Source organism: Echiichthys vipera (genome assembly GCF_963691815.1).
Source record: "Echiichthys vipera genome assembly, chromosome: 3".
NCBI classification, from domain to species: Eukaryota; Metazoa; Chordata; class Actinopteri; order Perciformes; family Trachinidae; genus Echiichthys; species Echiichthys vipera.
The window spans coordinates 15,228,309-15,252,515 of NC_139828.1; the positions used below are offsets into that span (position 1 = coordinate 15,228,309).

Consider the following 24,207-nt stretch of genomic DNA (forward strand, 5'->3'; position numbering starts at 1 on the left):
ATGATGGTATCATATGAACCCTGGCTTATTTGATCTATACACCCTATTAGACAGGTGGGTTGTATCATTTTTAGATGGGTGGGGAGGGCGTATAACAGTGAATGAAAAGTTAGGGTCACCTGCTCTTTTTGCCCTCACATATGCCAAGTCAAAGTTATTTATCATGTTTCAAAATGTTTGCTTTGTCTCACATTAGTTTGAAGTCACCATTTCTTCCCTCGTATTAAAATGTATCAAATTCATGGTCATTGTTTTGTATATGAAAGAAGTAAAAATATAGTCCAACAATTTTTCAAAATAAACAAATGGTTTTTAGAGTTAACTAACTTACTCTGCCTGTTTCTGTGCCTGAAACTTAGTAAATGTAATTTACAAAAATGAGTAACACAATCTTTATTTAACTGAAGAGAAATTTGATTCAGTTCATTTCTGTCATACTCCATACTCATATTTTATCTACTGTAGAATGTAGAAAACTGTAGAAATAATTTGTGTCTTTTTATATTCAAAACAGTGCTAATTTTGTGTTCTGTATGGCATCACTTCATCATATTGTTGAAATGCAGTTTCAAAGTTCACACAAGAGAGCACTATGACTATGGCTGTTTGCGCACTTTGTTTGTTGTGGTCAGAGTGACCCCTGATGTCATGACATTACAGCAGATCTGTGTGCTGTGTACACGACAGCGTTTCCACCGTGAAATGGAAGTGTTTACTTTGTTTGCGCAGTAAGAAGCTATTTATCATTAGCGAATTAAATAGAATTAAATAGAATATCAATGACAATGACTGTGATGCAAATAATTTTTTATTGTAATTACAAAAAAGGTCTAATGATAACTTGATGCTAAGAAAACATTAGGCTGCCAGTTATAAACAAAATAAATCATTTAAAGGACCAGTGTGCCGCTGAATACCCTGTGGCTGTCCGACCGTACAGGGAACTCGATTTCTTCAACTCATTTGCCAGTTGAGGTTATTGGCAGTGACCTTAAATGCTAAGGGTAGGGCTGGTTGATAATTCAATATTATCATTTATTGTCTATCAGTTATATCGTATTGTGATAAAATCATATATTGAGATATTGTGATACCTAATTCTGTCATCTAACTTGATAATAAGTACAAACTTACTGATATATTAGAAGATGTGAAACATTCTGAGTTGATATTTTGCACTAAAGTTGTTTATAAAATGTTTCATTTGTTATGGTATGGATCGGGTAGCGACTTACCCCTCCCTTCCCCCCTCCCCTTCTAGGAGTGTAGAGCAGAGGTTCTCAATTGTTTTTCAGCCAATGGCCCCTACAAGATAAGGATAATAATATGTAAGGGAGGATTTAGAGTGAGCCAGTCATTAGCTACTTACTAAAGAAATCATTAGTTTGTAAAACAAATATTGTAGAAGTTGCATGAAAATGGAGATGAACACTTTCTATCTTTGACTACACAAGTGAGTCATTTATTTAATCCATAAATATTAAACTCAATAACATTTTAAAACCATAATTTCCTCCGTTACTAAGACAGACTGACCCTTTAAAGGGACCCTGTCTAACTGTCAGAGCATCAGTGCAAAAGGAAAATATATTGTATAAAAGGCACAAATCATTATGGTAAATTATGAGCTTAAAGCCTGCTACAATTTAATATATTTTTTAAATGTATTGATCTTAAAAACAATTTATTGAACCTGCTAAAGAATAGTCCAGTTGGTTCTACAGTTGGATACGTCCACAGCAACAGAAACTCTGAACAGATGCATAAAATGACCGCAGCACCTGATTGAGGTTTTCTGCTCTGTAACTGTCAAGGTCTGTTTACTTTTTCTTTTGGATGAACCAGTTTTTTTACAGTGCCATAGCCCATACGATTTTCTGTTAAGTTTTCGCTTCATATTGCTCTCTCATCCAGCTCTGTCTTTTAACCTCTCTTGCTACGCCCTTTTCTTTTTGTCTTTCCTGTAATACAGCCATTTACTTTTTCCTCTACCCTGTCCCTAACTGTCCCTTTCCACAAACTTCACCCCATCTCCCTCCTCTCCCTACTCTCTCACCTAATCAGCTCTCCCCTCTCCATGGACACTCTTATCTCTTCCTTGTCCTCTTCTTTGGACTCTCTGTATCATCCCACCTCTCGGCAGACTCGACCGAGCCCTTAATCTCTGTGGTTGTCTGACTCAGTGCGTTCTCAAACCCCCAAAATTTCGTCTTTATCTTCTCTACCCTCCTCAATCCCCCCACTCCCCCCCCTCCCTCCTCCCTTCTACAGAGCATTTGTTGACCACTTTGTAAAAAAACCTAGATGACATACGCTCCTCATTTCTCCACCTGCCTAATGATGCCCTGTCCCTTATTCCCTTTCTTCCTTTTTCCCCATTCTCTTTTAATGAGGTGCTATTCTTGGTCACTTCCACTGCCCCATCTCCTGCCCTCTTTACCCCAGTTCCACTCCTCATGCCTAAACCTAACCAACAAAGACAACAAGTAGGCTACTAGCCAATTAGAGGCAAAGTAGGGTTGGTCATGACTTCGCCATAGTAGAAAAATCTGGTTGTTATTGCCTGAATGTAACGGTCAAAAGAGATGAGAAGGAAGTGAGAAGGCTCACTTGTTCGCTTCTTCAGTATTGTGTATGTGCATATCCTTACAAGGATAGGAACGAAGCAATGACTCACTCTTAGGTTGATCAGAAAAAGAGTATTGAGGCAGAGTAGGGTGGGTCATGCCTTCGCATTCTAGGAAAAAAATATCGCCACTCATTCATCCAGCGACCAAAAGTCACGCCCGTATTGTTGTTGTTTTTATGAAGGAATTAAGTGATTGCCTTAATGTCCAAGAGAAAGGGTGATGTATGCTTTTTTCTAAAAACATGAAGTGATTTGGGAACAGTTACAGATCCATTAACAGAGGAGAGGCAATGCATGTTTATTGTTTAAAACATTATTCAATAAAATATTAAACATTTTTGTCTCACTCAACCAGGTAAACCTGCTGGGAGGCAATGGAGGCAAAAATGAGCTTCAAGCTCCTACTGACTCACTGCTACTTGTACTGAGTGACAATGTACACTGAGTATGTATTCTGTTGTCTTCAAGTACCCATCATGTACAGTACAGTGCACACAGCACACTACACAATGCAGCTTCATTATGTTATTCCAGGAAAACACTTTTTAGTATCTGACCCCAGATTTACTGGCATGTAATGCTAGTCTGACAAATTGAAGTGGGAATGTGCACCATGTAGTTACGTCAACTGGAATAATGAAGGTCTTAAAGTGGACTTATTATGCTTTTCCGTGTTTTCGGTCATTTATATATATATATATATATATATATATATATATATATATATAATGAGGTAAACGTGTTTATGGGTAACCAATCTAACCCCCCCATAAGCCGATCTGCTCAGGACACAGACTGCTGTCAGTGCCTCATTTCAGACAGACCTTCACAGATTTTTTAATAAGGAAAAGCACGCCCACGAAGTAAAGCTACGGTACTAATGGCAGACAACGCTATAATAATGGTTGCTGGTGTTGTTCTTTGTTCCCTAATTTCGCATCACAGTCTGCTGCAACATATCTGGTTGTGTAATGTTTGGTTCAGAAGGCTTTATTTGTGACTTTTGACTGTAGAAAATCCCACTGTTCTCTGATGCCTTCAGTCCTCTGCAGTATTACTGAGACCAAGAAGTGCCTGACCAATAAGAGTAGACTGGACTACATGTTGTAGTGGAAACACAAAATACATATATGAATCTGGAAGAAAGTACAATAGGTCCCCTTTAAAACTCAGTTTTGACAGGTGGAACCTCACCCTCAATATCCTATATTTTAGTGGTGCATAGTCACAGTCTATTTGAATGTGACCGATTGTGAGAAAGCTGGTCTTTTGTTCGTTGAGAAATTGTGATCACAAACGTGATCCACTATTTACATTGAAGGAGACTGCAGACTCTCCTCTTCCACATTTCTTTCTGCAAGCTCATTGGTCACCCACACGGCCAATTAGAAGACAGGAAAGAGCACTTATGAACGGCATCATTTTGAGTGTGGTTGGTGGACCGTGGTGTCCGTCCTTATATCCTGTGAAACTAATCAATAGACAATCAGAAAATCACTAAAGACCCACCCACCACCGTCAGCATTTAGTCTGATCCTTTTACTGCATCCCGACGCCGGCAGAAGATCACAAAAGTGGAAAACACAGACATACAGGCGCCGTTCTGGAGCTGATTTGGCCAAGCCGCGACGAGGATTACGGTGCTTCTGTGCCAGAGAGTTGATTCCTCCGACAGAGAGAAACACTAGAGATCCACTTGAAGATGAGTAAGTGTTTTCACTTCACAAAAACGATGCTAAAGCTTGACCATATTGGCCAAAGTGTGCTTCTGTGCGCAATGCGTAAATTGGCCCGTGTATCAATAGTTATGAACTTTGTTTGACAAAATTGACTGTCCATTCGTTAAGTATTACTCTATAATATTTATGAAACTGTCTTTCATAGAATTGCATTTCTTTATTTGTATGTGATTTTTATACTGAATGTAACAGTGAAATTATTTTCTGTCTGCCACCAGGAACACATCCTTGTCCTGTGTGCCTGCACCACAGCCATCACCACCTCACCAGCAAATGGCACATCTGAATATATGAAGCATAAAAACATGCACATTATGTAAATTCTGTATTTTTTGGATATAATAAATCTTTGGTTTGGAAGAGAAACAGTTGTAATGCTATTTTTCTTCATTTGCACACATCCCATGAAGCTGGATATGTAGTGTGAAGTCCCATTTCATCTCATGGTGAAAATAGAGGGAGAAAAAAAACTTATATTGACAAAATTCCATTTCAGACATTAATTTTTTCATGTATCTACTATATTATTTTCACTACTTTTGTGAACCTAAGACTTTGGTAAACTCATTTCAAACACCAAAACAGTTTGTTCACATGAGTAAAGGTGTGTTTTCATAGGAGATATGAAGAATTTGAAAAAGTGGAATTCAACTTTCAGCATTTGAACCAAATAATCTCTTTACACATTGCTCTAGGAAAAATTAAGGCCTCGCTATACATAAAGCTGAGTTTGTTTAAAAGTGTGTTTCCCCCTGCGGCTCCTCCTACATCCTTCAGAAGGCGTGACTGCCTCGGCGTGAGGTTGACTGCCCCACATAGCTTCGGCATCCAACTTCCAATGGATAGATGGTGGTCTTCCAGCCAGTCATCTGGCACTTAGCAGCCAACTCTGAGTACTTGGCTTTTTTTCGTTCGTAGGCAGCCTCTATCCCCTCCTCCGCTGGTACTGTGAGGCCAATGAGGAGCAGAGATTTTGCCTTAAAAGGCCACACCACTATGTCTGGCCGGAGCGATGTAGCAGTGATCTCGACCGGGAAGAGAAGCTGCCTGTCGAGGTCGACTCTCATGTTCCACTCCTGGTTATGGGAGAACGGCCTAGGTCTTTCTTTTGGCCTGGTGTCTCTTCTTCCCCCAACTTCCATGACAAAGCCGATGAAGCTGTGGTTCCTTGCAGGTGGTACCCTGTCGACGGCCCTCCAACACCTCTGCTAGCTTCCTTAGGACCTGGTCATTGTGCCACCTGTAGTGTCACTGTGGGAGCGTGATCTTACAGCCTGACAGGAGTTGCTGGAGGTTTGCATTAGGGGTGTTGAAGAGTGTGCAGCATTTCTCGCTCCCAAACCACTGGTGAAGGTTCCGAGGACAGGGAAGCGTTTCATATGTTCCACAAATAAGAAAGCTGAGCCTTGCCTGCAGGATTTTCCACAAGTCTGTCCAACTGATGTTTCGGTTGATGACTCCTTCCCAGGTTGTCCAGCTTCCATGTCGGCCCTGTGACACAGCCTTGATTATAGCACTCTTCCTCCAACCTTGTCACCTCCACAACCACCAGAACCGTAGTGTTTTTCCCCACCCTAGGCCTGCCCTTCCTGCCTGGACTCTGCCGACAATCTCTTGATGTTGGAGGCGACAGATGGCTCTGTCGGCCTCAGTTTGGGCATTCCACTTCCGGCCTGTCGGAATCTTGAATTTTTTGTATTCCTTACAGCCTGTTCGGTGGACTCTCTAAACTCGAGAACCAGCCTGGTCTTTTCTTGCTTGTAGGAATTTACAAAAGTATGCAAAATCGAGAAAAAAGCCTTAGACCTCAGAGGGATAAACCGATGTTCTCACATTTCCATATGTGTCTAATGTTATCACAAGAGATACAACATGTGATTGAGTAGGCTTTAGAGGTGCTGGTAGAGCCAGGCTAGCTACTAAGTCTTCATGCTAAACTAGGCTAATCAACCCCTCAGCTCTAGCACCAATATTTGGAAGAATAGTTCAGCATTTTGGGAAATACGCTTGTTGCTCTTTCTTGATGAGATCAGTAACCACCCCTACTGTGACTTCACAGTTTAGAGTTTTAAGGGTTTTTGTTTGCCATCAAAGGTTTTAAAAAAAGTTATTGTCATTGAAGTAAAAAGAGAAACAGTGTGTTGCAGGGATTTGGGATTGCTAAAAGGTGACACATTTGATATAGCTTTGATGAGCGTTTTTGGGGGTGAATGGTGGCTCTTGCTTGTCGGTTCAAAAATGTTAGCTATGTTAAATATTAATGATGAACAACCTCTGAGCATGAATTGTCTTATAATTTGCTTTATTGACATTTGACACAGCACATGCTTAATACATTTTTCGCAGTTTACTTAAATTTGTATTTGTAGTAAACTATGAAGGGTGAATGCAAAAGGATTAAGCACACTGAGCGTTGCAGCGACAGGCCAGGTGGGCTTCTGCTGTTTCCCTCAGGTCAATGCTCTTCTCATAGATGCTGCTCAGACCCTCAGAGCGGTTCAGGTTAGAATCTGCAAAAAGAGAGTAAAACAGTTAGGCACCGTATAGATAAGATGTAGTATAATTCCGTTTTGTTAACCGGCTGTGAATTCTTGCACACTCACCGATGGGCAGGCAGTGATAGCCAACAGTGACGGTGGTGGTCCTCACTGGCATGCAGCTGGGCAGGCAGCGCAGCACAGGCTCAACAGAGTAACATTTGGACTCCTGGCCATGGAGGACCACCTGCTTCTCCATCTTCACAGATTCAAGCTTCATGTGACACTCTGGAAAAGAAGGTAAGTGTTGTAAATATACATATGTTTACACAAGACATGTTTCATTATATGCTGCATTTTGCCATTCTGAGTATAAATTATATTCTAATAGAGAACGGTGAAGCAGTCTCATTAAGGATTACCAGAGGCATCTCTGCAGCTCTTTCCAGGCAGAACCCAGGAATGAGCGTAGCTGACTGCGTTCTTGGTCAGGCGCTCGTTGGGTGTGCGGAACTCCTGTCTGATTTCACCATCAGCCTTTCCACAGAGTCCGCAGGTCTGTCCTCTCATCCAGTCCACAACTTTAACCTGGAGGAAAAGAAAAGAAAGTGTTCAGCATTTGCTCTAAATAATTTAAATGATTATAAAATTTAAACAAGGTTAAATCTAAAAGATATTAGTCAGAGTTCTTGTATCACCTTAAGTACGTTCAGATCAAGGTAAACCTCCTGGAGACCGTGGCTGGGAGCATGGAGAGCGATGCCCTCACCCCTCTGTCTGATCTGGACTTTGCCTAAAATGAATGCAAATTTATACAAATATGTGATTTTACAATTGAATATATTGAATAATTTTTAGCATGACAGCTAAGTTTAAATTAATAGGATAAAAAAAACCTTCAGGATGCTGATAGGGCATGTTGCTGATAGGGATTTCTACTCCGTTAACCTTCACCATGATAACACTGTCCTTTTGATACAAGTCGACATCACTGTTTGACAAAAGAATTGAAATACATGTAATGCAGTCGTTTCCTGGATTTTTTTTTTTGGGGGGGGGGGGGGGGGGGTTCTTAAAAGTTTGATATGTTGTCCTTACATGTTTGCGATCTTGACATTGATCTGGTTCTGTTCATGAGTGTGATCCCTCTTCGCCAGAACAATGAATTTAAGTTCTGGGGTGCAATCCTGAGCCACAACCTGGGAGCAAGAGTGAGGCATCTCGTTCTTGTATTTCCTGTTGTTGAAGGTGGTCACTGTGTCTTTGACCACGGCACACTCAGCTGGAGTGGGAAGAAAAGATGAATAGTTTAGTTAGCTATTCAATGGTCAGCCTGACTATTCAATAAAACCTGTTTTCTTTTAACGTTTTCACCTGCATGAGCCTTGGTGATCATGTAGGAGATCTTGTCAGCCAAGTTGCTCTGGTATGGTTCCAGCTCAGCAGCAGTGTCTTTGATTGGCAGAGCGACAGGGAGACCCACCCCGAGTTTGTAAATTGTCCTCTATGATATTAAGATAGTAAAATGGTTTTGAAGAGTATACAAACTGGGTAGCAAAGTACGATGCAGATCTTCTCTGTGCTAATAATGGACAATAAAACCGCACCTTTGGTGTCTTCAGCACAATATTGAGGCTTGTCTCAGAAGCAACAGCCACAGACAGTTTCATCTGGTTCCGAACATTTTTGACCTTTGCCAGGCTTAATCCGTATTCCTTAGCGAGGCGGGAAATCAACTCTGAGACCCTAAATAGGCATAAAGGTTAAGGTTATTTCAGAAAATGAAAACATGAGAAAAGAAAGTAATTAATTCCCACAAACATATATCCAGGATGTCTGCTGATCTATGACCAGTGTTGTGAGGATTACTTTTAAAATGTATTCCCCTACTAATTACTGCTTACATGTCCTAAAATGTCATCTGTAATGTATTCCCTTATTAGCTACTACTCATTACATTCAGCAATAACATTTCAGTATCGTCAAATCTATCTATGTCTATATATATCTATCTATCTATCCATCCACCCATCCATTTATCCATCCAAGCCTTCAGGATTGACAAGGTGTTACAACCGTCCCTGGACCTTTAGCAATGTTTTGAGCTCATGTTGCCTAGCTTAACTGCTACTTTGGCAGATGTTAGAAGTTTTTATTTCTAGCTTACAAAACAGTGATCCTAAAAAGATATGCTGATATTTAATACAAGGGCCGTATCCAGAAATTATACCGAAAAAAACCCACACTTTTTGTTGATAGCCTACTTTGTGAGATCCTGATGTGGCTCCTTTTTTATGGCGAGGAGATGTGTACAGTGAGCTCCAGAATGAGTGATGTCAATGTAGCTTGTTTCTGATTGGAGCAATTTAAGGTGTTACAACCGCCCCCAACTGTACCTGGTCTCCCCTGCTACAAATATATTTTTCAATGGTGGCAGTAATGTAGTGAGCCCTTATACAATCAAATCCGTCAGAGAAGATATGAGATGGAGCCTGATAATCATTAGTAGGATGTTTGTGACTCTGACGAGAGAGACTGAGCACAGCTGCTGTTCTTTGAGAAACACAACACGGAAACCCCAGGAGGGTTTGTATTTTAAATACGTAACACCATTACAAAGTAATCCGTTACTTCCCAACCCTGTCTATGACTAAAACATTGCATTTTTAGTAAAGGCTGTTGCCAAGGTTATGTCAGAATTAATATCTTTGTTTTGCAGGTTTTTTAACAGTTTTTGAATCTTAGTATGTGACATTACTCCTTTGCATAGCGCTTCAGGCTCTTTGGAAGTTTGTCCCAGGTAACCTTCAGGCGGACTGCAGGTTCTTTACCCACAACACCAGTCTCAGCCGTGATCTCAGTCTTGTATTGTTTGCACTCAATGCCCCAGGCAATCTTGGCCTAAGAGAAATTTAAAATCTTTAGGAGTTAAATCTCAAGCATCACAAATATTTCTAATAACAGTTTCCAATTCACCAGATCAAAGTTTTTTACCATCAGCTTGTGGTTGCTCAGCATCACACCATCGGCACACATTCTCCAGTGGTCATTCTCGGCCAGGTTGGCAAAAATGACCTGCAGTCTCGCAGTAGGTCTGTCAAAGTAAGCTGCGATCTGGTATCCCTGAACCTTGTGGTCGGCTCTCACAGCACGGATGAGAACGGTCACAGCAGGAGTGACAGCATTAGCGAGATACTTGGCCTTAAAGTGAAAACCAAAGATTGATATCAATAAAAGCTTTGTCGTCCCCCCTCCCCCTGAATACTGTACAAGAGACTCTAAATGGCTTGGACTGATTAATATACCTTATTGTAGATGGTCTCGAAGCTATAGGCACTGCTCTTGCTGTTGGCACGGGCTTCAGAGAGGGCATGCTGCAAACAGAATAGATTATATATTTAGCCTGCTCAAACAAGATGTGTACAATGCAGCTGTGTCATTAATCTGATAATTACCTGGTGGATGTGGCTCTTGATAAACTTCAATTTATACAGTTGTTGCTGAAATAGAAGAATTAGGAGATTCATTCTTTCATACTTTTTTGATTATACTGTTGTTTTAAATGTTCAGAGGTAAAGCTGTCTCACCTTGTACATTGAGCTGGACATGGAGGAGCTGGACCTGGATGAGCTAGAAGATTGGCTGCTCGACAGGAGAGATGAGCTGCTGGAGGAGCTGCTCAATCTCTTTGATGCCTTGCTGATTGGAGCGATAATGTCGTCCGCTTTGCTCTTGCGGAGAGAAGAGGAGCTGGAGGAGGATGATGCAGAAGATGAGACGCTTGAGCTGCGGGAGCTGCTGGAGCGAGAGCTGCTGGAGCTGGAGGAAGCTGTCCTGTTCTTCAGACCAGGAACCAGGATGTTCTTGAGTTTCATCAGGACATTCTTGTCCTCGAGAATTTCCTCTTCCTCGCTCATGTTAATCACTTTGATGATCTTTTCTGCTGCCTTTTCTCCAACCTGAACCTCAATTTCAATCTTCTCGATGACAGGTCCGGCAGCTGCAACAACAAGGACAAATAAATATGTTACTTTTTAGGCAACTTCCTTCAGAATTACTTCTATCAGTAATTTAATGACATTCATGTCACTTGCCTGGAGCAACCTCAACCAGGACAGCGTGTTTTCCAATCATGGCGTAGAGTGGGCAGTTTCTGATGAAGGCGGCATTGTGAGATTTAATTTCAGTGCATGCCTTGATTCCAAAGGTTTCGATTTGAGCACACATTTTCTTCTCAAAGGCCTTGGGGAGTTTCAGTTGACTGGCAATTTTACTTGGCAGGTCAACAGGAATGATTTCAGATGATGCGGACTGTAAAACAACAACAAAGGCTGCCCCGTTAATTTGTAGAGTGGTGCAAGTGCTTGTGTTGGAAAGGTGGTCAGTGAATCAATCTCACCATGCTACCAGCCAGAGAAGATGCCAGCTCTGAAATCTTTGAAGAGAAGATCTCCCTTGAGATCTGAGCTGCAACTTCAGCTGGAATAATCGGTGTGATTCTGGCAGCTGCAAGGTCTTCAACATTTCTTGCAATAGCAAAAGTCTCAACACTGTTGAAGACAGAAAAAAACTGTTTTAAGAAATCATCAAAGCTGGGGGGTACATGTTACTTAGTGAGAAGTAGAAGTACATACTAAGCTGATGCAATCTTGTCGATGCCCTGAACAGGCAGCAACTGAAGCTTGAAGTTTCCTTTAATCATATCAATTCTTGCTTCAATCTTTGCAGGAACAATTGTGTGGACTCTGGCTCTTGACAGCAAGGCGGCCTGGATGAAAGCAGTATTCACTCCCATAACTGCATAGGTATGCATGGAAACACTGCAAGGGAAAAAATCAATTTCAAGGGTGATCTCCAAATATATTTGTTTTTAAATGGTAAACTGATGAGACAATGTCTAATTAGTTGTCATGTAAGCTACACCAGGATTACCTTGGAGTAATGGCAGCCCTCATGTTGATGTCAGACTTCAGAAGCTGGGCAGCATGGAAGTTTGCAGGCAGAGGTGGTGTTACAGTGGCTTGGACTGTGAAAAACAACACTTTTTCAGTATCGGTACAAAATGAGAATTTCAGCATTGATTAAGCAACATGCAACTTACATTCAACAGATGCAGCAGCCACGGCGGCAGTATAGAAACTGAGCTCCATAGGCAGACCTACGGTGGTGGGAAGGATGCGACGCACCTCAGCAACCAGCAATGGTTTAGCATAATGCAATGCGAATCCAGACAGAAGAGCATCCAAACCCTTTCTGCCATACGTGTTAATTGCCGGTCCGCTGGCAAGCTGCAAACACAGAATTGCTTATAAAACATCAGATATTCAGCTGATAATACATGTATTACTTAGCAGTTACTTGGACAGTAGAATATGCCGTACCTCAATAATCTGATCAACAATGGCTTTGTCGATGTTGGCAAATGCAATTTCTTGTCCAAAGAATTTCACATACACGGAGGCCAGGGGTTGGCTGGAAGGATGAGCCCTCCACTCAGAAAGCTGTGCGAAGAACCAAAGTAGAGGAAATAGTGTATATGTTTTTCTAGAAATAAATGAGCTTTGATTGCATAATAAAAAAAATGGCTTTAGCATCAGAGTGATCCCTTAAACTTACAGCCTTCATAACGTGCTTCATCTTGGTCAACCTGTCAGCGTTCTCTGGAGCCTGGGGCATTTTCAGAATGGCCTCCTGGATCCCCTCAGTTCTCACTCCGAGCTGAAAAAAGTAAAAACAGCATTTGATTGGTAAGTATTATTAAAAAATATATTCATCAAGGTATATATAACCAAAATAATTAAGCTTGTTGACAAAAAAATCACATTCATTGAAATCAAATCAGATATTGTGCAAAACGTTACAATTCTTGGCATTGGTAAACAGCCTGCGATGTTTTCATTAGTTCCAAAGACTAGCTAAATTTCTTTCTTTTTGCTGTTGAGATACAGTCTTTTGTGCAAAGGTGTATAAGAATGGGAGACACATACCAGATATACAGTATAAGAGCCTTTCGTTGTGTTAAATAGCTATGTAAGACTTGATTGTTATACCTCAAGAACATCAGCATAAGCTCCTGCCAGGTAGGTGCGAGCCTTGGCCACAATGGCTCTTGGCAGAACAGTTGCAGCATCGTTGATGTAAAAGGCGCTGCCAGCAGCACCCACCATCCAGGGGTCTGCAGGGAAAAATACAAGAACCATCAAGCCACATGTTTTAATCTGAAATGTGTGATGACAAATTATTATCCCGTTATGCTCTTACTTTGGTAGGTATCCAGATAAAGAGCTCTGCTGAAGCGATAGCTCAGTCTTTCAAATTTGGGGCTGAGGATCTTCACGGCTACGTTACAGGCGGCAGCACTGAAGGTAGATCATTCAAATATATGAGATTATTGGTGCTAACATGTTTTAATTGCAAAAAAATCCCTTTCAAAATGAAATATTAAGTTCTTACACAGACTCAAGGTCAGGAGCAGTGTTCTTGGTCATGGCCTTCATGTAGGAGTAGACAAAGCTAGCAACCTGCAGATTCTTTTCTTTCAAGAGGGCATCAGCAAGGGTAGTCACCAGACCCATGGGCAGCTTGGTCTCAAACAGTACGATAGCAGCAACCATACGGAGCTCTGGGTGGAGAGCCGTGTCCATAAACAGCTGAACTCCCATTTCCTGGATCTAATTCATAAAGAGAATGTTATAAATAAAAAAGATCTTAGTGTAAGCATTCTTAGTAATGGAAGGAATTGGAAAACGTAGTCTTACCATCTTGGGCTCCTTCTTAGCAATGTTCCTCAGGGCCAGAACAGCATCAATGTGAACTCTGAGTGGTAGACCTGCAGCAGCACTGCCAAAGCCAGGCAGGAGCTTCATGATTGGCTTCAGGCTGGCAGGATGTCCAGCATTACCCAGGACTTTGAGAGCAATAGTTAGCTCCTCAATGTTACCTTTGGAAACAGCCTGGACAGCAAGTTCGTGGATGGGCTGTGGGAGGAACAGAAAAAACATCAATGTCCTGATGTCACTGAATTTAAGTTATATAAAACACATGATAAATGATACATACCCTCATAAGCTCAGCTGGGCAAGTTGGGTTCTCTGCACAGTATTTAGCAACCAGGGTGCCGTAGCCCAGCATGACAATCTCACGCAGAACTGGGTTTTCTTGGATCTTCTGGTTCATAGCCAGGCCCTGAGGAGTGGTGAAGATACTGACTATAAATCACAGTTCTTATGTAATAATAAATACTCAAGCAAACTTTTTAACGCTGACTTGCCTCTGCAAGCTTGATGGCCTCGAGGTCGGCTGTCATCATGTGTACAGATGCCAGCAGCGCTTGAGCAGCTTCAGCAATAGTCAGCTCCCCAGCGAGGAACTTCTCCTTGAGGAACCTCAGAGTAGCATGAGTACCAATGGCAGGGACAGCATTCAGGATCCAGTGCCTTGGAAATAACAAATATTATATTATTAGATTATCCTTTTTTTTTTCATGGCTCTTCCCTTAATGAAAGTCGCAGTTACCTGTAATCGGCTCTATGTTTGTACTGAGTCCAGAGGGCCTCAATACTCTCAAATCTGGCCACACGCAGCAGCTGGATGAGCTCAATGAATTTCAGAGGGGCATCTTCGTGGACCTTGGCTATGTTATAGGTCACCAGGTGGTTCAGAATCTCAACAATCTGTCAGGAAACAAAATATGTCCATGTTAAACTGTGTTGCTACAGGATGGATAAAAAAGAAACATGAAGAAAAGGGAATATTTCCCGAGGTACCTGGGCCTCGGCATTGCTGATCCTCAAAAGCTGGATGGGTGTCTGGAGAAGCTCGCTGCCAAACTCGTACTGCAGGGATCCACGTAGAAGATATTCAGCTCTGATGGGCTCCACTAGGGTCTTCTCCATCTCCAGGAAGATCAGGGTTTGCCTGTGAATATACATAAGCACTACATTAATCTGCATTATGACATTTTGTGTTGAGAATAATGCTCATGACACTGTTGCTGCACTCTTTTTCATTTAAGACACATACTTAGCCTCCATCTGAGCAGCACCATTCAAGATGTTAATAGGTGAGAACTGGATGAGCTCTGTAGCAGTTGCCTCCAGGATCAGAGCACCTGTGGCTGCTGGCTTCATGATGTAGTTAAAAGCAACGGCTCCCTTCAGGGCCTTTCCTCTCTGCATTGACAAGACCCAAAATACTGTCACACCAGCCGAGTCCAGGAGTGTGCTGCATTAGAGAGTATAAAACGAGGGGGACATTGTACTTACGGCCTCACACTCAGCGCATTTCTCAATGTAATTTAAGCCGATGTCCTTCATAACTCTCTCCTGGCAGTGGTTCAGGTCTTTAGTCTTAGTCAACAGGATGCGGTCAGCCTTTGTGTCCTCGGTGATGACGTAGTGGGTCTTGCACACACCCTGTGTACCAGGCTAGTGCACAAAAATCCAAACAACAGTTTGTTGGTTTCAGTATTGTGGCATTTTGTGTGTGGAAACTATGTACTAAGTAGTTACCAAAATACTTAGTTATTTGTACCTCTTGCAGCTCATAGACGTTCTGAGTCTTCTTGATATTCAGCTGGAACATGTTGAGGATTCCTCTGTAGACATTCAGTACAGTCGCAGAGATGCCAGCTGGTGCAAACACTTTGCCGACAACACCGTTAGCATACTCAAACTTGATGGGTGTCAAGAGCTGAGCAGCCAGGGCTGAGGTGAGCTTGGTGGCTGGGATGAAAGCATCTTTGGGCCAGAGGCCGCTGTACTCAAAGATTTCTGGGTCGACAAGCTGTCATGAAGAGTGACAGTTTCAATCAATTTTGAATACTTGATTGTATTATGCGTATAATAATTATAGTTTTCCTGTAAGTGATCATAAATTAACTGTATTTAAACATTTGAACAGTCATTACCTTCAGCATGAAGGTGTCAGCAGCCGCCGTACTGATCAAAACTTTGCTACGGATTTTTACTCCGGCCCGTGCCAGGCCCTCCTCAGGCAGGCCACCCATAACAAGGGCTTCATATTTGTAGATGTAGGTCTTTCCAGCGGCAAACTCTGGAGCTGCATTAATACACAAGAAAACAAAGTAGTTAATGCCTTTGAATTTCGTTACAGTTTTTAAACTGAGAAACAGAAACGTTCTATATTCATACACCAGAATTTGATTTTTGACATAATAGAATACAACTTACCAAAGTTGACCTGGTAACCCGCTACAAAAATTAAGGACAAACAAGATATGTGGGGGAAATAAATGTAAATGTTATTTTTTTCAATGCATTCTTTATTTCCAAATTGTATTTAACTGGCAAGAAAGTTGGTAAAACTGAAGAACTCAATGTTTACTTTTTGCTCAGGCATTAGTAGTTTATCAACAACATTACACTCTCAGCAAGCACAGTAGTATCCAAGTAATCCAAGTTGATTTAGTTTTAAAGGCATATAGACTTACCGGCAAGGGCCACAGTGAAGGCTAGCAGGAACACCCTCATGGCTGAATGATGTGAATGCCTGCAACCAGAGGCTTCCTTTTAAAGACCTCCTTTTGCCCATTGAAATATATCATTAACTAAATATTAGCTTTCATCATCATTGATGTTACGCTGCCCTAACCATGCAGATTAGACAAACAGAGTAAAGTACATGAATGGAAAATGTCACAGAGTCACCTTAACCTGACTCCTTTGTACAAAAAGCCCAATGTCCAAAATCCAATTTGTTTTATAACCTTTGTGGCATAACACATTTTAAACAGATGAATTGCATTGCTCTTTTATACCTTTTTTTTTTTTACAGCATTGCATGTGTATACTTATAAAGATTTAACCTACATACATTTCACTACACAACAAAATTTAAAACTATCATTTAAATGTCTTGTTATTCCATAAATGGCCAAAATGAAACTAAAGTTACAGTTTTCAAGCATCCAATGACTTAAACTCATATATATTATAATTATAATAATGTAAAAAAAATAATTTAATGCTATTATACAATGGTCTTGTACTCATATAGACTTTCCAGTCTCTCCATAAGATGTTTTCACAATCAGCTTGATTCAGGAACTGTTGACCCAAATTACGATCCAACATTTACATAACTTTCATCTTCATACCACGGGAATGTTTTTCACACTCAAAGTTTGTTCTTCAGTTCAATTCAATTTTATTTACAGTGTAAAATTATAACAAAGACCACACTAAGACTTTTATTTATGATTTACAGAGACCAACAATTCAATATTGTTAGTGCCCACTGGGCCTGTGAATGTTCTCATTTGTCCAGGTCATCGTTATCCTCAAAGGATTTCAGTCAAAAACAACTGGACTGGTTGTTTGTCTAGGAAGACGTTTCACCTCTCATCCAAGAGGCTTCATCAGTTCATGTACGCATCTGACCAGGCTGGGAGTCCCAGTCCAGTTGTTTTTGACTGAAATTGCTTTGAGGATAGTGCCCACTGGTTTCTGGGATTCACCAAATGTGTTCTTATTTCTGCTCCTCTCTGAGATAAGACAACATTACTCTTACCAAGATAAAAAAAATAAAATCTTGTTTTCGCAGCCCACAAATTATTTTTCCACCGCAAGGAAACATAAGTTTGAGCTCATCACTCATCACTTTTCCATTAAACTGTCACTTTACCTTGTATATACGTACTTACTGTTTACATACTCTTCACACCTCCTGTTTTTATTACTTCTCATACGTTTATTACATACCTATTTACATTATATTTATTTTTATGCATTTGCAAATACAGTCTGCATACAGTTATATATATTACTTTATTTTTATTTTATTACGTTTACATTACTCCATAATTTAACTGTACTTTTATGTCTTAGATTCTCATTTTGCTTTCACTTGTGAGATTTTCTTTTTTAATGCATATACTGTACTGAGCATTGATGGAGGGAGCCTAAAATCCTAGATTTTTCATGCCAACAACTGTTTCTTGTAATTGTTTCACACATGACAATTAATAACTTGAAACTTGTTTTAAATGTGAGAAACATATAAACATAACATATTTACACACACACACACACACACACACACACACACACACACACACACACACACACACACACACACACACACACACACACACACACACACACACACACACACACACACACACACACACACACACACACACACACACACACACACACACACACACACACACACACACACACACACACACACTATATACTGTATATATAAATATATACTGACACTCTGGAAAATAAGATGTTTACCTTGTCAAAGTTTATTGAACAACTTGATTTCACTCTTGGGCTTGTGCCAGAGTGTCTTTATATGACGTTTAGGGGGCGTTAACGTATGCGAATGAACAATTATGATCCAACGGGATTCATCATCCAGTACACTTGGGTAAGAGTGGGTTTGCTCGGTACGAATGTTTTGTTGTATCTGGAGTTGACGTCTTTTTTCTCTGAAACAGAAAAATAACGTTAAAATTTAAGATAAGGAAAAAGAAAGAGAGATGTTGCTGCATGAGACCAACTGTTTCAAATCACATCATTGAATTTTTTTTTTAACCAAAACCAATTCAATCATATCCAAATTTATGATGATATATTTTTTAATAAAAATATTTATTCTAAAGTACTTTAAAGTGTCTTGCAAAATGTATGCCCTGCCACCAAGACTCCATTAATATTCTATAAAACCAGGCTCAGAATGTGTACACGTTTAATTTTACTAACTATCCAGCAAAAGATTAAAACTAGAATGAGAACCTAAAGCAAATGTGATTGTTAATATTGTTAAATGATTACATGGATAAACTAGTTGTTGCTGCTTTTTAAATCTAGATAACTTAAGCATGTAAGCCAGACCCTGCCTTTCACACACAAAGTGACCACTATGTTTGTTTTTGTATATTTGGATTATATTCTGATTTATGAAAAGACCAAACAGGAACATGTGCAATATTTGTGTTGTTGCACTGCTTCCTTGTCACTGCAGGCAGCATCCAGATGGACACCACCCAGGTCAAAACAGTCACAGAATGACCCGGCCCCTTCTTTCACAAGCAGTCACAGCGCCCTCTGGGATTTTTCAATTTCTACCAGCACTTCATCCATAAATAAACTTCACAATGTCAGCCATGTCTAATTGAACATTTGACTTGCATGTACCATGTACTAACTCTTCTGTCATTTCTTGAACATTTATTAAAACAAGAACTTTGACAAAGCATCTCACATTCATTCATTCATTCATCTTCAACCGCTTGTTGGGGTTGCGGGGGGCTGGAGCCGATCCCAGCTGACATCGGGCGTGAGGCGGGGTACACCCTGGACAGGACGCCAGTCTATCACAGGGCACATAGAGACGAACAGAGACAGACAACCATTCACACCTATGGGCAATTCAGAGTTATCAATTAACCTAACACGTGCATGTCTTTTTGGGTAGTGGGAGGAAACCGGAGAACCCGGAGGAAACCCACGCTGACACAGGGAGAACATGCAAACTCCACACAGAAAGGCCCCAAACCGGGATGCAAACCTGGAACCTTCTTGCTGTGAGGCGACAGTGCTAACCACTACACATGTTACAGATAGTATTGACATGAAATTACATACAGAAAAATAGACATACCACTACGAACACATAAGAGGTGGGGAGTTACTTTCCTAATTGAAAGCGTCCAGTTATAATTTTACACTCTAGTTAATTTGCTCTATACTGTATGACATGCGACCACCTCTCTAAATAAATATCCCCCCTGAGCTCTAGTTTTGCTGTTATATTTTCCATACAATTGACAGCTTTGACTCTTTGGGTCCATTGGTCTAAAGTGGGTGGGTGGGATTTAAGCCAGTTCCTCATAATCATTTTATGGGCTACTAGAGCTCTGAACCTCTCCTGTCATTTCAGATCCTGCGGCAAACCCCTGCATCCACCATCCCAACTCTCCATATGCCTAGTAGCATATACAAGCCTAATACCATTACTGTTTTTACAAAACATAGCACTGAGCATGACAGACACTGTAGTGCGATAACTTAAAGAGCCTATGTGTCTTTATGAAATGGACAATTACAAAACCCAAAGCATATAGGTTCTTCAAGATTCAAGAAGTTTTATTGTCATTGCCAGATTACGTTGGTACATGTAAGGAAACGGAATGATGCACTCAGGTCCCGGTGGGGGAGCAAAGATACAAATAACACAATAGAACACTTGGATAAAACGAAGGATTTTTTCTCGCTTGTGCTCCATAGAAAGCATCCTGAGCCCAAAAGATCACTCGTTGCTCACTCGTCACCCTGGAAGAACTGTACAGCTCTCGCTGTCTTAGTAGGGCTAGAAACATTCTAAGGGATTCGTCCCACCCAGGCCACCAACACTTTGAGTTGGGGCAGACGTTTCAGGTCTCTAAATGCTCGGACTAATAGACTTAAGAACAGTTTTTATCCAAAAGCTATAACAGAAAAACTGTTGATTGTTGGTGATTTTAACATCCACATATGTTGTCCAACTAAACCAATGGTCAATGACTTCATCAATGTTTTAGAATCTTTTAATCTAACACAGTCAGTGTCTGGTCCTACCCATCAGAAGGGCCATACATTAGACCTTGTTCTCTCCTCCGGTTTTGATGTGGCCAATCTCTCCATCTCTGTTATTGCTGTATCAGATCATCACCTGATTGAGTTTGAGTGCACTCTTGCTCGCCCTGACCCCTCCCCCACTCAGCCCCCCTCTCTCTCACGGATCTTAAACCCCGCTACTGCGTCAAAATTCTCTGACCATTTTAGGCTAGCCCACAAGTCAAATCTTTCTGTCTCGTTTCCCACCTGCTCAAACGCTGATGACTTGGCCTCTCTCTTTAACTCAGCCTGTATGGATACTTTGAATCAGGTTGCTCCTCTGAAACGGAGAAAAGCAAAGGTAGTTTCACCCTGGCTAAATGACACCACCCGTGCTCTCCGGCGTGTCTGCAGACAAGCTGAACGCAAATGGAAGAAGGTCAAGCTCCAAATCTCCTACGATCTTCTGCGCGATAGCCTAAACCGCTATCAGCTTGCTGTTAAAAAGTCAAAAACTGATTACTATGCTGAGATAAATAATAAGCAAACTCATAGACCAAAAGTGCTTTTTAAAACTATTAACTTAATTTAAAACCCTGCTGCCCACACTATTGAAAGCTCCACTGAAGCTTGTGAAAACTTTTAAACTTTTTTTATTCAAAAAATTGACTCAATCAGAGCCAATATACTTAGTTCTCCTCTTGACCCTGCAGACCCTCAACCTCCCACCAGCTGCGATCTTCAGCACTTTGCACCAGTTTCCTCCTCTGAGCTATCTCTGATAGTCTCACGGATGAAACCCACTCACTGCCCCTCAGACGTCATTCCCTCTCAGCTCTTTCGAGATATCTTTTCCATTATTTGTCCTTTCATTGTGGCTATAGTAAACAGCTCACTAGTCTCTGGTGTTGTCGCCTCCACTTTCAAGCATGCTACTGTGCAACCTCTCATAAAAAAAACCTTCCCTTGACTCAAGCGACTTAAAAAATTACAGACCTATCTCAAAACTACCTTTTATATCCAAAATTTTAGAGAAAGTGGTTTTCCAGCAACTTACAACATATTTAAACAGTTTTAATTTATTAGATAAATTCCAATCTGGTTTTAGAGCTATCCACAGTACTGAATCTGCCTTACTAAAAGTATACAACGACATCTTGCTTTGCACTGACTCTGGTTCCTGCGCCATTCTAGTTTTTTTAATTAGATCTTAGTGCTGCATTTGACACTATTGATCATGGAATCCTTCTGCAGAGGCTGGAACATAGGGTTGGGCTGGAGGGCACTGTTTTAACCTGGTTCACCTCTTACCTAAAAGACAGGACTTTTTCAGTTAAACTGGGTCATCACTCCTCTTCCTCTGCCACCATGAAATATGGGGTCCCCCAAGGTTCAATCCTCGGCCCCCTCCTCTTCTCTCTCTACATGCTGCCCCTCAGTTCCATCTTTCACAAATATAGCATCCAGTACCACTGCTATGCTGATGATACCCAGATCTACCTCCCAGTTGCCCCTCAGACCACATGCACATTAAACAAACTCTATAGTTGCCTCAATGATATCAAATCTTGGATGGCATGCAATTTCTTACAACTCAACAATAGCAAAACAGAAGTCATTATATTTGCTCCCCCTCCCTCTGTCACCAGCCTCTCAGCAGTGCTCTTGGTCCCCTCTCCAATAACGTGATCGTGTGGTCAGGAATCTTGGTGTCTGGATAGCTCTCTGAATTTTAATAAACAAATCAACAGTGTGGTTAGAAGTGGCTTTTATCAACTTAGAGTAATATCAAATCTTAAATCCCTTTTAACCCAGAATGATCTTGAAATTCTCATACATGCTTTTATTACCTCTAGACTTGATTACTGCAATATTTTATACACAGGTCTTACTCAAACCAATATCCACAAACTACAGATGGTCCAGAAAGCAGCAGCCAGATTGCTCACCGGCACTAAAAAGAGAGAGCACATCACACCAGTCCTGGCTCAGTTGCACTGGCTCCCTGTCAAATTCAGAATTGATTTTAAGATTTTACTCTTTGTTTTTAAAGCTCTTAATGGCTTAGCCCCCCCCTTATATTGTAGAAATGCTCTCCCCACACTCCACCCCCAGGTCGACCCGGTCATCTACAAAACAGCTCTTATCTGTGCCCCGTACACGTCTCAAAACAAAAGGTGACCGGGCATTCTCTGTTGTTGGCCCAAACCTGTGGAATCCCCTTCCACTCCATATTAAGTCCTCTACCACCCTTGCCAGCTTTAAGTCTAATTTAAAGACATACCTTTTCACTCTTGCCTTTAACAACCCTTAACACCCTCCCTTATTCCCCACTGCCTTTTTATTTATTATTTTTATTTTAATTTATTTTTATATATTTTATTTCACTTAGTCTATTGCTTTTAACCTTCTTCTTACTTTTTACTTCTTTTATTTTCTTGCTTGATTCTATTTCACCTGTTTTTATTATATGCTGATTGCTGATCTTAATATTGTTTTCTTTTTACTTATTTTATGCAAGACCTGTGTATTCTTGGGCTCCTTTTATCTACTGTCCTGCCCAAACCTGATTTCTTCTAATGTAAAGTGCTTTGGGTCAACTCCTGTTGTATTTAAATGTGCTATATACTGTAAATAAAAGTGACTTGACTTGACTTGAAATACCTTTACCTATAAATCTCCATCTGTGTTATAGTATTGACATGCAAAGTACATGCACTCAACACCACTTTTTTGTTATGATCACCAAATGTGCACTATACTGTTGCTCTCTCTGATGTTCAATGTTGACAATATGTGCCTATCTTTGCTCAGGGTCTCTGCAATCTACTGTTTTTAGTTTTGTCTCCTTACGCTGCTATGGTGTGTGCATGTGTGTGTGCGCGTGTGTGTGTGCATGTTGGTGTGTAAGCATGTCGTTTAAAATGTGTCTTTTAAAGGTCTAGCCTATTATTTTTCATGATTATAATGTTAAATTATTTCTGCACTTTAAGGGATTGGACTGTAAATTTCGTTGTACTGGTACAATGACAATAAAGACAATTCAATTCAATTCAATTTAATTTAATTCAATTGGATGTAAGAAAAAACAAAATAACATACATATAATAGACATTATAAATATGTTATGTATAAGTGTTAGAGAGGTAATGTGAGAGGGGAATAGGCACCATAAATAAATAGCACATGCCCATGATAGTAATGAACTAGCAGCTAGGGTTGCCAACTCCCTGAAAAAGGAACAAGGGACACCTTATTAGCATGGCTGGCTGCCTTTTTTAACCCTTTTTTGTATATGTGAAGCGATTTTATTTTGCTATTTGACTCAAACCTGAATTGAATTAGATGCATATTTAAGTAGTATAAATAAATAGAAAATAAACAATTATCAGCATTTTTTTATACAAAATAACAAAAATTAACAGAATAAAATAAATATCTTTCCTGCCTAACTTAAAACTGTATAAATTAATATAAAACAACACAAAGCAGAACATAGTACACAATTAATGCAACAGGAAAAGTGCAGACATAAAGTCTGAGTAAAACAGTTGTTGTCAGTCTATTTATTTTTCCGTCTGTACTTCTTCTGAGCTCTTGCTGCAGCCATGAGCTGTTTGCCTTCCAGTGCCACAGAGTAAAACTCAGAGCCAGACATCTCATCATTTAGAGTGACAATGAGCTCTCCTTTAATTAATTATTAGTAATTATTGTTATTCATCTATGTAACAGTTTGGTGTACTATTGTCTACTTAATGTACTCATCTTGCAATTGTACTTTCTAATTACAC

At 40.5% G+C, this 24,207-nt stretch overlaps 1 protein-coding gene across 1 annotated transcript; it reads right to left on the reverse strand.

The window, feature by feature from the left end:
* Positions 1–6,765: 6,765 nt before the first annotated feature.
* Positions 6,766–16,336, reverse strand: LOC310945035 (vitellogenin-2-like; the record flags this gene model as incomplete). Its single annotated transcript, XM_083910976.1, has 34 exons — positions 6,766–6,878; positions 6,972–7,133; positions 7,268–7,433; positions 7,544–7,638; positions 7,742–7,836; positions 7,944–8,127; positions 8,220–8,349; positions 8,453–8,591; positions 9,604–9,746; positions 9,840–10,046; positions 10,151–10,219; positions 10,301–10,345; positions 10,433–10,845; positions 10,940–11,156; positions 11,245–11,395; positions 11,480–11,665; positions 11,778–11,871; positions 11,947–12,133; positions 12,227–12,346; positions 12,462–12,563; positions 12,896–13,020; positions 13,107–13,204; positions 13,299–13,516; positions 13,604–13,822; positions 13,905–14,030; positions 14,116–14,281; positions 14,361–14,518; positions 14,612–14,762; positions 14,868–15,016; positions 15,110–15,271; positions 15,378–15,629; positions 15,754–15,941; positions 16,037–16,057; positions 16,297–16,336. 34 exons carry the CDS (start codon positions 16,334–16,336, stop codon positions 6,766–6,768), a joined length of 5,091 nt encoding a protein of 1,696 aa, XP_083767102.1.
* Between the last annotated feature and the right edge of the window lie 7,871 nt (positions 16,337–24,207).